This window comes from Mesoplodon mirus (genome assembly GCF_964341445.2).
Source record: "Mesoplodon mirus genome assembly, chromosome: 9".
In the NCBI taxonomy this organism is placed as follows: Eukaryota; Metazoa; Chordata; class Mammalia; order Artiodactyla; family Ziphiidae; genus Mesoplodon; species Mesoplodon mirus.
Genome location: NC_138985.1, coordinates 84,304,368 through 84,317,918, shown reverse-complemented (window position 1 = coordinate 84,317,918; position 13,551 = coordinate 84,304,368). Strand labels below are relative to the sequence as shown.

The following is a 13,551-nucleotide window of genomic DNA, read 5'->3' as shown; positions in this document are numbered from 1 at the left end:
GATGCCACATGGAAAGGTGGAATCTAGGAGATGGGAACTACCTGGCCAACAGCTAGTAAATGAGGACCTCAGTCAACTAATTGCAGGATTTAAGTTATGTCAATATGCATATAATAGCCACAAACTTTCAAAATACTTTGTTCTTCTCCTTTTAGTACTGATGAAGTGTATGGATTCTGAATATGTGGGTGTTGAATCATCTAAAAGTGGCCTGACTTCATGCAGAACACATTTTCTCTATCTTTTATAAGACTGTTGGAAGGAGATAACTATACTCTAGAAACAGCCAATTGCTCTAGAATAGTAAGTGTGATGTCCTTAGGTACACATTTATGTATATTGTTTATTGTCACAGTGATGTGAAATAAATTAATCTTATATTCCTTTAGTTATGTGGACAATAACTGTTGTACACCATGTATTAAGTTATAAATAGCATTTCACACTCCTTAGTGCTTTCTACAATGTAATTTTTTCTTAGTTTATTAGTTTTTTAATATACAAAATCAGTTGCTGTGGTAAATTTTCACAAACTATGTACAATTAATCATAATCAGCAATAATTAAAATAACACAAGTTCTCAGACATATACATGGACACTCACATTTGTTCCAGATTGGATTCCCCAATATATAGGGTTCTCCTGAACCCAAACATTTCTTGCCAAATTCCAGGTTGAGAGTTCACCTTTTCCAATTTCACATTTCCCCGTAGGCCTCTTCAATTCTTCTTGGAATCCTGTGGGCATTCTTCTTCCCTTAGACTAGGATTGTGGTGTCTTTAAGGACTAGAAACCCTAAGAAATTAGTTACTTCTGAAGCACCACCAGATTTTGTGGTGTGATGTGATGGACAGAGAAGAAACCCAGGAGAGGTCTTGATAATGTGGATGGACTGGTAAAAGTTAAAAAAAAAGATGAGAAGTAAAAGACCTGTTTCTTCTCATCTTCCTCCCCAAGTGGACACCAGAGCCAGGAATATGCATTCAAGGCTTATTTAAATGGTCCCTCTACCCAAATAAATTATATTTACCTGTTTACTATTATTAAACTTTATATAACAAGAAAGACTTCAACTTCATAGTTAAAAGATAAAGTCTTTTAAAAGGCAAACACATGGGAGAATTTTCACATTTAAATAAATGTGCATCAGAATATATAATATCATATCATATATGTTCCCATTTTAGGAGTGGAAAAGTGCTGAAAGTCACCACAGTGTTTGAATTGGGAAAGGAAATTTCATTAAAGGTGATAAAGAAGTAAAAAAGGATTGTTGGTGACTCAGAACAGATCTCTTTATCCTGACAAGTTTGCTAATTGCTGTACTATTTATCTCAATTTGTATGAAAAGGAAATTTGAGTACTGAGGGTATATAAAAGTCATACCTTGTAGACCTGGGTGCCTGGGTATGCAATGTATGCACTTGAGTAGCTTGGAGTAAACTACATTTCACAACTAAACCACCTTCCATTAAATGTCTGCCTTCAAACCACCTCTGGACAGCAGCTCACACATAGGCAACTCCTACGCTATAAAGTGTTCTCAAATGATGTTGACAATGTAAAAGACCCACATTTAGTAGGAAAAGTGAGACATCATTTGCTTCCAAGAGATTCAGTGTTAAACACTGGAAGTATAACTGTTGGACATTTTGGGCAACACTCCTTGGCTAATCTTACGCCAAGTTGGGTAGGAGAGAGACTGGGGAGACATGGCATGGTGTAGAAGGAGAGAGGTGTGTAATGGCTTTCCCCAGGTTTAGCATATCAAGGATGTTTGATCTTTCCATGGGGACCTGAGACACTTAGAGAAGTTGGCTGGGCTAGTGCTATCTTGCGGGTTAGAGGACCCCCAACAGCAAGTTGCTCTGGAGTTAAACCCTATTTGCCACAACTGAAGAAAATGTGAAAGACTGAGCTGAAACTGGAACACCCTATGGAGATCTGTAGAAATGAGAGTGCTTACAGAGCACTTGAAATAATCCACACAAGAGCCTCAAGAAAGCAAGCTCACAGAGAAGGCACTGAGGATCAGCAGAGTTGTACAGACAGTTGGTTGACAATTGAGAGAGGAATGTAAGAGCCCGCTAAGTATAGAGATATCTGTCCCTTTTCCAACCACCCCTAACACTAACACATCTCTTCTTCACTCTAACACATAAAAGGAAGTAGGATTTCAATAAAAAGGATAAAGCAGGTATCTCAGAACTAAAATCATTCGCCATCCCTTCTCCAAATGGTAAGGATTATCAGCTCAAGACTTACAAAAGGGTGGAAAGTAGATAGAATATAAATAGTTTGAGCTTGGAATATTAACTTGAATAGATCAAAAATGACTGGAAAAGTGTATTATCTGACTAAAAATACAGAAAATAGCAATTCAGCCCAGTATGATTTGAGGTAGTGGCAAGAGAAAATAAAGAGAAAATAAAATAATATATTTATATCACACTGAGATGAGTCTGATTAAGGACACAACAAAAAACAGAAAAGTATCACTTAAAACATATGTGCTGGGCTTCCCTGGTGGCGCAGTGGTTGAGAGCCCACCTGCCGATGCAGGGGACATGGGTTCGTGCCCCGGTCTGGGAAGATCCCACATGCCGCGGAGCGGCTGGGCCCATGAGCCATGGCCTCTGAGCCTGCGCGTCCGGAGCCTGTGCTCCGCAACGGGAGAGGCCACAACAGTGAGAGGCCCGCATACCACAAAAAAAAAAAAAAAAAAAAAAGTGCTAATTGCATTTGTCAAAGACTTCTAGATGTAACTAGCCAACCTGTGAAATTCTCTAGATGTCCACTAATCGATTTGTATTTATCCCACTAATGCAGGAAAATACCTGTGCCCTCTGTTAATTCAGAAAACAAACTTTAAACTTAAAAATATTTTTATGCTAAAATGTTTTCTACTGAGCCCTCAACTAAGTAGAACATTCAATTTCATAAATTTTCCTTTTTTCTAGCATTCTGTTTATTTGAATGAAGAAACTGAACAAATACAGAAATATAATGATTCTTATTTTCTCCAATAATTCATTTATAACAAAGGTGAAACTATTTGATTGCAATGCTTCATGAAATCTTATTAGGGAAAAAACAGAAAAATTTAATCTTAAGGTAACTTTAGTACTGAAGACATTGCTTTATTGATTTAAAGGGAATAACTCCAAGTGCAGTAAATCAAGAGTGCATATTACAAACTGTAAATGTGTAAATATTATTTCAAAAAATTCATTACATCTTTGATAATTTGAACTGTATTTTCTTATATGTTTACTTTTACATCTTATTTATTCTTGCACACTAATTAAGAAACTCCACTTTTGTACAAAACGTCCTAATCTTAAATTTTAAGTCTTAATATAGAGGCTTGGAGCATCTAATTCTAAAGTTCCCTCAAGTAGTGTTAGCATGTCTGCTAATTCTAACAGGAAGTGATGACTTGAGTGAATGCTGAGTGCATTTGTGGTGCATGGGAGTGCAAAACATCTTTGTCTTTGTGATTTGGATTTTATCTATAATTGACAAAGTTGAGAGAACAAGCTCTCCAAAAGTAATGCACTCTGTTTTAAAATCAAAACAGTTGTCACGTTAAACAAAAAATCTCAGAAACACCAAACAGACAACAGATCATTAATCATAGGACAGTAGGATTTCATTGTCTTGTAGAAACAAATTGTATCTGTTCTTCTAGCTAGTCACTGAGTTTTTCATTTTATGAAATAAAGAAAAGCTATTATGTCTCATAATCAGATAAATGTAACTATTGAGTCTTTAAAAACTGCTTTGAATACTTTGGATGGCACATCTCATATTTTCAAGATACAGAATGATGAGCTAGGGAAATGTTCATTATACTACTGATACGATAAAAGAAATGGAACCCGTGACAAATATTTTTCTCTGGAAAATAATGAAGTGTTTTGTGAAAAGTACATTTGGGGGGCAAGATTATAATGAAAATCAATGACACTGAAGAGGAAATACTTCCTGAAATACGTGAGCTTCAATAACACTCTCATAGATTCAGAAAGTTTCCAGTATATGTAAAAATTTTAGGTCATATGCTTAAATGTAATGACATATAACTCATATGCTTAAATGTAATGACATATAATGTAAATATATCAATTTATTATAACTATACAAATAATATCATTTTAGCAATAATGAGAATTGTGTATGTATGTATGTGTTGTTGACTATAGTATAGTGAAAAAAGGGGAGCAAAGGAGCAGGGTTTGAAGTTAATTTTTCAACTAAAATAATGATATTGGACTAGTCACATATTCAGTTTTAATGTCAAGCACTTAATCTTCAAAATAGCAATAATAACGCCGACCTTCCTATTGTGTTAAGAGAATTAAGTTAAATGGAATAATATAGATGGCAACTAACAGTGCTTGAAATACAGAAAGATACCAATAAACATATATATCACAATCTTACTATATACATATTATGAGCAATATTAGTTTTATTTGTTGGAATCTAATTTTATTAAAGCTTTATAATTGTTAATATGTACAATGTTTCTTAAACATCTAGGCAGGAGACCTTCAAGATGGCAGAGGAGTAAGACGTGGAGATCACCTTCCTCCCCACAAATACATCAGAAATACATTTACAAGTGGAACAACTCATACAGAACACCTACTGAACGCTGGCAGAATACATCAGACCTCCCAAAAGGCAAGAAACTTCCCATGTACATGGGTAGGGCAAAAGAAAAAAGAAAAAACAGAGACAAAAGAATAGGGATGGGACCTGCACCAGTGGGAGGGAGCTGTGAAGGAGGAAAGGTTTCCACACACTAGGAAGCCCCTTCACTGGTGGAGACAGGGGGTGCGCAGGGGGACGAAGCTTTGGAGTCACGGAGGAGAGCGCAGCAACAGGGGTGCGGATAGCAAAGCGGAGAGATTCCCACACAGAGGATCGGTGCCAACCAGCACTCACCAGCCCGAGAGGCTTGTCTGCTCACCCACTGGGGCGGGGGAGTCTGGGAGCTGAGCTCGGGCTTCGGAGGTCACATCCCAGGGGGAGAATTGGGGTTGGCTGTATGAACACAGTTTGAAGGGGGCTACTGCACCACAGCTAGCTGTGAGGGAGTCCAGGAAAAAGCCTGGACCTGCCTAAGAGGCAAGAGACCATTGTTTCGGGGTGCGTGAGGAGAGGGGATTCAGAGCACTGCCTAAACAAGTTCCACAGACAGGCACAAGCCGCGGCTATCGGACACCAGAAACGGGCATGAAACTCTAAGGCTGCTGCTGCAGCCACGAAGAAGCCTGTGTGCAACCACAGGGCACTCTCCACACCGCCCCTCCCAGGAGCCTGTGCAGCCCACCACAGCCAGGGTCCCGTGATCCAGGGACAACTTCCCTGGAAGAACACACGGCATGCCTCAGGCTGCTGCAACGTCACCCCGACCTCTGCCGTCGCAGGCTCGCCCCACATTCCATTCCCCTCCCTCCCCCTGGCCTGAGTTAGCCAGAGCCCCCGAATCAGCTGCTCCGTTAACCCCATCCTGTCTGAGCAAAGAACAGATGCCCTCAGGCGACCTACATGCAGAGGCGGGGCCAAATCCAAAGGTGAACCCCAGGAGCTGTGCGAACAAAGAAAAAGGGAAATCTCTCCCAGCAGCCTCAAGAGCAGCAGATCAAATCTCCACAATCAACTTGGTGTACCCTGCATCTGTGGAATGCCTGAATAGACAACGAGTCATCCCGAAATTGAGGCAGGGGACTTTGGGAGCAATGATATATATATTTTTTTCCTTTTTCTCTTTTTGTGAGTATATATGTGTATGCTTCTTTTTGTGATTTTTTTTTTTCTGTGTAGCTTTGCTTTTACTGTTTGTCCAAGTGTTTTGTCTGTCCGTTTTATTTTTTCTTACTTTTTACTTTTTTTTTTTTTTTTGCGGTATGCTGGCCTCTCACTGCTGTGACCTCTCCCGTCATGGAGCACAGGATCCGGACGTGCAGACTCAGCAGCCATGGCTCACGGGCCCAGCCACTCCGCAACATGTGGGATCTTCCCAGACCGAGGCCCGAACCCGTGTCCCCTGCATTAGCAGGCAGACTCTCAACCACTGCGCCACCAGGGGAGCCCTATTTTTTTTATTTTTAATACTTATTTTTTATTTTAATAACTTTATTGTATTTTTTCTTCTTTCTTTCTTCCTTTTTTTCTCCTTTTTCATCTGTTTGGATGTCAGGCCTAAGCTTCTGAGGTGGGAGAGGCAAGTTCAGGACATTGGTCCACCAGAGACCTCCTGGCTCCATATAATATCAAGCAGCAAAAGCTCTCCAGGAGATCTCCATCTCAATGCTAAGACCCAGCTCCACTCAATGACCAGCAAGCTCCAGTGCTGGACACCCTATGCCAAACAACTAGCTGGACAGGAACACAACCCCACCCATTAGCAGAGAGGCTGCCTAAAATCATAATAAGGTCACAGACACAGCAAAACACACCACCAGACACAGTCCTTCCCACCAGAAATACAAGATCCAGCCTCATCCACCAGAACACAGGCACTAGTCCCCTCCAACAGGAAGTCTACACAACCCATTGAATGAACCTTAACCACTAGGGGCAGACAGCAAAAACAATGGGAACTACGAACCTGTGAAAAGGATACCCCAAACACAGTAAGTTAAGCAAAATGAGAAGACAGAAAAACACACAGCAGATGAAGAAGCAAGGTAAAAACCCACCAGACCAAACAAATGAAGCAGAAATAGGCAGTCTACCTGAAAAGGAATTCAGAGTAATGACTGTAAAGATGATCCAAAATCTTGGCAATAGAATGGAGAAAATACAAGAAATGTTTAACAAGGACCTAGAAGAACTAAACAGCAAACAAACAATGATGAACAACACAATAAATGAAATTAAAAATTCTCTAGAAGGATTCAATAGCAGAATAACTAAGGCAGAAGAACAGATAAGTGAACTGGAAGATAAAATAGTGGAAATAACCACTGCAGAGCAGAATAAAGAAAAAAGAATGAAAAGAATTGAGAACAGTCTCAGAGCCCTCTGGGACAACATTAAATTCACCAACAATCGAATTATTGGGGTCCCAGAAGAAGAAGAGAAAAAGAAAGGGACTGAGAAAATATTTGAAGAGATTATAGTGGAAAACTTACCTAATATGGGAAAGGAAATAGTCAATCAAGTCCAGGAAGCACAGAGATTCCCATTCAGGATAAATCCAAGGAGAAACACAACAAGGCACATATTAATCAAACTATCAAAAATTAAATACAAAGAAAAAATATTAAAAGCAGCAAGGGAAAAACAAATATTATACAAGGGAACCTCCATAACGTTAACAGCTGATCTTTCAGCAGAAACTCTGCAAGACAGAAGGGAGTGGCAGGACATATTTAAAGTGATGAAAGGGAAAAACCTACAACCAAGGTTACTCTACCCAGCAAGGATCTCATTAATTTTGATGGAGAAATTAAAACCTTTACAGACAAGCAAATGCTAGGAGAATTCAGCACCACCAAACCAGCTTTACAACAAATGCTAAAGGAACTTCTCAAGGCAGGAAACACAAGAGAAGAAAAGGACCTACAAAGACAATCCCAAAACAATTAAAAAACTGGTTATAGGAACACACATATCAATAACTACCTTAAATGTAAATGGATTAAATGCTCCAGCCAAAAGACATACAATGGCTGAACGGACACAAAATCAAGACCCCCCATATATGCTGCCTACAAGAGACCCACTTCAGACCTAGGGACACATACAGACTGAAAGTGAGGGGATGGAAAAAAATATTCTATGCAAATGGAAATCAAAAGAAAGCTAGAGTAGCAATGCTCATATCAGATAAAGTAGACTTTAAAATAAAGAATTTTACAAGAGAAAAGGAAGGACACTACATAATGATCAAGGGATCAATCCAAGAAGAAGATATAACAATTATAAATATATATGCACCCAACATAGGAGCACCTCAATACATAAGGCAACTGCTAACAGCTATAAATCAGGAAATCGACAGTAACACAATAATAGTGGGGGGCTTGAACACCTCACTTACACCAAGGGACAGATCATCCAAAATGAAAATAAATAAGGAAACAGAAGCTTTATTTTTTTTTTCTGGTTAGAAATAATATTTATTATTCCCTCTCCCCATGTACAGATTACTTTTCAGAAACAGGAAGATATTATCCATGTGTTCATCAATAACAGTTTGTAGAAAATAAACGTAATTCCTATCTTGTCAACAATATAGTTCTATCATTTTTTTTAAACAATAGCCATTTTATTTTTCCATGTTAGTTCAAGAATAGCTTCAAGTTTTATGTTTCAGATCAAATCAAGACAATCTTTGTTTCTAGGTAATTTCCTGACAGAGCCCCTCCCCCCAGCCCCTAAAAAATTCTATATCCTAAGTGATAAACTCTTCTTGTACATTCAGCAAACTTTATATTGGAAAAGAATAACTGAGATAGGTACTTACTCTCGTGCACAGTAATCTAGCTGAGCTTCTACACCTTGCTTTGCAATGATGTTTACATAAAATAAATCATATCTTATCAAGTTACAATGGTAATTTCTTGAAATGTAGTTACGAAAGCTATACACTTAATCCACTGAAATTTCCTTCTAATTTCTGAATCTGTAATTAAACCATCGCCATAAAGAAAAGCTTCATCCCAAGAAGATGTTCCCCCCTTTTCCTCAGCTACTTCTCTCTAAAGGCTTGAACCCTCTCTCAGATCATGTAAAGAGATACATTAAAAGCACAGGAAAAAAATGTTTTAGCTCGCTGACATAATGCCCTTAAGTTTGCTGACATAATGCCCATATTTTAACTTTAAAATGTAAAATCAGAGTTAAAGCATCACTTAATTCATACAGTACATTGTTCATTAATCAACAGTGTCCCACCAACTCAGAAGTTCCCTAAACTGGTTGTCTTCTCCGCATTTAGTAGGTTTATAACCAATGACTCAATCAAAGAATGTGCTTGTAATAGGCTGCTGGTTTAATTCTAGAATTAGAAGTTTCAATCTTGGGCTATTTTCAAACACAGAAATGCTACAAGTGGCATATGAACTATTAATTTTGTTTCCCATTACCTACAGGAAGAATTTGTTCAAATAAAATTTTACAAGACAAAATGCAAATCTCTATACCTATATATAGATGTATACATGTATATATTGAACCTAACTAAAGTTTATAAGCAATACTAACATAGTTCTGGTTACACATTCCTAAAGACTTAGTAACTGTTTTAAAGATATATGTTATAAAGAGGCTTATGCAAAAGGCAAAAATTAAGAAACAACATGATCTTTGAGGTTTTCAGTATTACTTCAAAAAAGCTGTTTCTATTCCCCATATAAGAAAACTGTGCATTTATCTTAGAAAAAAAATTATAAAAAGATAATGGTATCATGTAAAGAGTTCACAAAAACTATACTGTATATCCCATAAAAGTCATACCTATTTAAGGTAAATCACGATTATGGTTTATATTGTATTACAGACATCACCATCACCTTTCCTCTTTAATAATGAGAGGGTTTAACTCTGTTTTAACTTAACTAGTGCCACAGAAATTCAAGTCCCAGTAGCAACAAGTTAAACAAGGTTACTAAAAAATAAGGCATTCTGCTCACATGTCATTAAAGTAACAGGCTGAGTATAGTATAATGGGATCTTTTCGTTTTTGTAATTTTATACAATCCAAAAATTATATAGAAGGCAATTTTACCCAAAAATCCAATTAATTGCTATCTACCAGGGCAACAGAAAAACACACATAAAAATCCTCAACTTCTTGGCAATTTTCTCCAACTGCCATAAAGAGGCTGATCTTATCTATTTAATAAAGCCCAGTATCAGAAATATGGATGAAATGTCTCTGACTATGCCATTTCTAAGCCTGTAGGTCACACACTAAATATTTTTCAAATTATAGATTAAATCTAATTTGACAAAATCCCTGTAGTGTTATTTAGGGGGAAAAAAACAAGTGGATTCAGAACACACTTGCACACCCACACTCACACACACAGGCACACATCAACATATTCAACTGTTTTCTTAAACATTGGTTGGTTCTCCAGAAAGACTCCAAATATTTATCATCAAGCTACAGCATGTGTGTACGGGGCAGCAATGCAACTTTCTTAGCACAAAGTAAGAATGTGAATGAACTTTTAAACAACTAGTACCTGAACCAAAGATTTTGCCAAAGATGAACTCTGAAATACATGTTTTTTGAAATCTGGACTCAACTGCCTGTTGCACTTGTACATTAAGTGTTACTTAGATAAACAAAAATAGAGCATAAATTCATTACTCTACTATCTAAAGATTTAAAGCAATGGTTATGTCATCAACAGGTAAAATGCACCTAATTTGGGTCTTTTGACACCTCTTGTTTTAAGTTTATTGTATGATAAAGTTCTTCACAGTTTAAAATATTGTGAAGAAATATATTTATATATAACTATATTCACATAGATATTATGTACACATACTATGTATTTAATGTACCCATAAACTTTGAATATGTGTGTGCCAGAAGGATAACCCACACATATGCAGGAACCCTGAATAATAGATTGGTGTGGACTGTGAAATGATTTCTCAGAAATGCATAGAAATAAAGAGTATTATTATGAATAATTATAATAACAAAACTTTTACCATATTTACATAGTGCCTATCTCCCAGGAGGTAAATATGCTTTCTAGACATTCGTCAGCATCTCTGTGAGGCGGGGCATTGGGAACACGATCAAGTCTCATTTTCCACAACCGGCGAGCCTGTCCAGGACCACGCACTTTCACGGTGGCAGAATGGAGCACAGACAAGGAGGTTTCCTAACTTGCAAAGTCTCCAAACACCAGATCAGTCTTGGGGTGAAATCAAGTTTCCATTTTACAAGAGAACTTCCACCACAAAGGATTAATTTTTAAGTCCTCATATACTTGTGATTGTGCATTACATGTGTACCACAGGGAGATCAAAATGGTTTTTGGTTTTGGCAGATGAAAAAGTCTAACATTCAGTGTGACTATAATTCAGTGTAACTTCTCCAGTTTAAGTGCAACACCGCTGACTGGTCTACCGGGGAACTGCGGTCAGTGTCTAAGCATGGCTGAAGAAATCTCAAGCAAACAGCTGCTGCCTGGTCACAGAGGCAGCCTGCAGTCTCACGTCGTCTTAGAGGTCTCCCCTACCTCCGCGTATGGTACACACGTAAAGAAGCATTTCCGCACAAAATATACAGTCAGCATCAATCAGTCCATGTTTAAATAAACCAAGGCCTTAGGGGTGAACTTTAAAGGCCAAGAGCTCCTCGGAGTGCATGTTGTTTAAAGATCGAAGATCTGGCAACTTTAGAAGAAGTTTTGTAAAAATAGAGGCCTCGTTTGGATGGTTTTTCATGATTAAGGTCCTTAGGGCGCGGATGAGCGTTTCCTGCAAAGCCTCCACAGAGTTGACGTTTTCTATCCCGGATCGATCTCGAAAGTCCCAGCCTTTAAAAGGTTGACCTGGTCATGTTGAGAGAGATCTCTGAACCCGGAAATACGCTTTGCAAACTCCACCACTTCCTTCACTGCTGAGGTGAAGCTCATCGAAAATTCTTCCCAGATTTCATGCCCCGATTTATGAGGATCCACATATGGAGACTTATTCATTGGACAAACCAGATGCATTCTCCCTCCAGTGTTGCACAGGTAACTATTCTTGTTCTCATTCTGAGAACATCCATCTGTGGAAACTCTATCACATACTCTCTGAGTATAAGCATTGGAGAAGTTCACACAATGTCCATTTGCAATACAAATGGCATGCGCATTGGCGTAATGCATTACGCTCCTCCCTTTGTACTGTCCACCGAGGTGCTGCCGGCTCTCACTACAAGGAAAGTGGCTGCTGAGCCCACTGCCACAACGGTCGTGATTCAAATTATACTGCTCCATGTTCTCAGGAATCCGTTCTCTCTGCGGCTGCATGGTCTCTGCCGAGTTTTCTCGCTGCTCCTGATTATACATAAAGGTGTCCTTGTGCGCTCTGGTTACCATGCCAATCACTTCTTCCTTTGCAAAATCCGAAGAGGGAGAAGAGCTTTTGATGTTTTCTTGCTCCAGCTGGGGCTTGGGTCGCAGCTGTTCCTGGGCTGGTAAAGCTGTCTGTTCATGATGTTCTACTAATTGGTCATTCTGTAGATGACCACTGAACTGGCTGTTCATCATGGTCTTCATCGCACTCTGCATCTCAATTAGCATCCTCTGTTTTTCACGCTTAGGGATACGACCAAACCGAACAGCATCTCTCGACATTCCAACAGACAGACACTTTTTGAAACGACACTGCTGACATCTGTTCCTATTCATTCTCATTATAGAGCAGTTTTCATTCTTCAGGCACTTCTTGTACTGAATGTTTTGCTGAATGCTTCTCCGGAAAAAACCCTTACAGCCTTCACAAGCGTGAACTCCATAGTGGAATCCTGATGCCACATCCCCACAGACTTTACACAGTAGAACCATGCCACTAAATTTTGTCACTGCACTGTGACTCTTTGTCATCCCAGGTGCGCTCGATTTGCTTGTTTTCATAGAACAATCTATCCGATCATTCTTCAGGATGCCTTCAATATTGGAGAGATCGCCATTTTTGGGATTCCCATTGTTATCAGAATTAGTGCTAGTTGGAGAAGATGGGACGGAGGAGGAGGAGGACTGGAAACTGTTCTCGGAGCCCTCACTGTGACAAGAGGCAGGGCTAGAGGCTGAGCTGGAAGAACTGATATAGGCAATCACACCTCCCGCATTCACCTCCATGGTGCCCTCGGGGAGGGGGCCGGGGCCGCCCGATCCCGCAGAGCGGGCAGCGCCGCCGCCGCCTCAGCGCTGCGCCGCCCCGGGCCGGAGGCAGCGGTGGTCGCGGGGCCCCCTCATGGGCAGGACGGGCGGGGCGCCCGGACCCGGGCCCCGCGGCCGGAGAGCGGGCTGCGGGGAGAGAGGGCGGCGGCGGCGAACGGCGCTCCTCGCGGGGCCCCTGACAACAAAGCGGCGGCGCGGCGGCTTCCTGCAGCCAGCGCACCGCGGCGGCGAGGGCGGCTGACCGGAAACAGAAGCTTTAAATGACACAATAGACCAGATAGATTTAATTGATATTTATAGGACATTCCGTCCAAAAACAGCACATTACACTTTCTTCTCAAGTGCGCACAGAACATTCTCCAGGACAGATGACATCTTGGGTCACAAATCAAGCCTCAGTGAATTTAGGAAAATTGAAATCATATCAAGCATCTTTTCTGACCACAACGCTATGAGATTAGAAATGAGTTACAGGGAAAAAAACGTAAAAAACACAAACACGTGGAGACTAAACAATATGTTACTAAATAACCAAGAGATCACCGAAAAAATCAAAGAGGAAATCAAAAAATACCTAGAGACAAATGACAATGAAAAGACGATGACCCAAAACCTTTGCGATGCAGCAAAAGCAGTTCTGACAGGGAAGTTTATATCGATACAGTCCTACC

The 13,551-nt window shown here is 39.7% G+C and overlaps 1 protein-coding gene across 1 annotated transcript; it reads right to left on the bottom strand.

Annotated features, from left to right (window-relative positions):
- Nucleotides 1-8,122: 8,122 nt before the first annotated feature.
- On the bottom strand, nucleotides 8,123-13,106 carry LOC309810714 (nuclear receptor subfamily 1 group D member 2-like). Its single transcript, XM_082632933.1, is given in 2 exon segments — nucleotides 8,123-11,513; nucleotides 11,519-13,106. Coding segments are annotated over 2 exon segments (1,518 nt in total). The 5' UTR covers nucleotides 12,839-13,106; the 3' UTR covers nucleotides 8,123-11,315.
- Nucleotides 13,107-13,551: the final 445 nt, after the last annotated feature.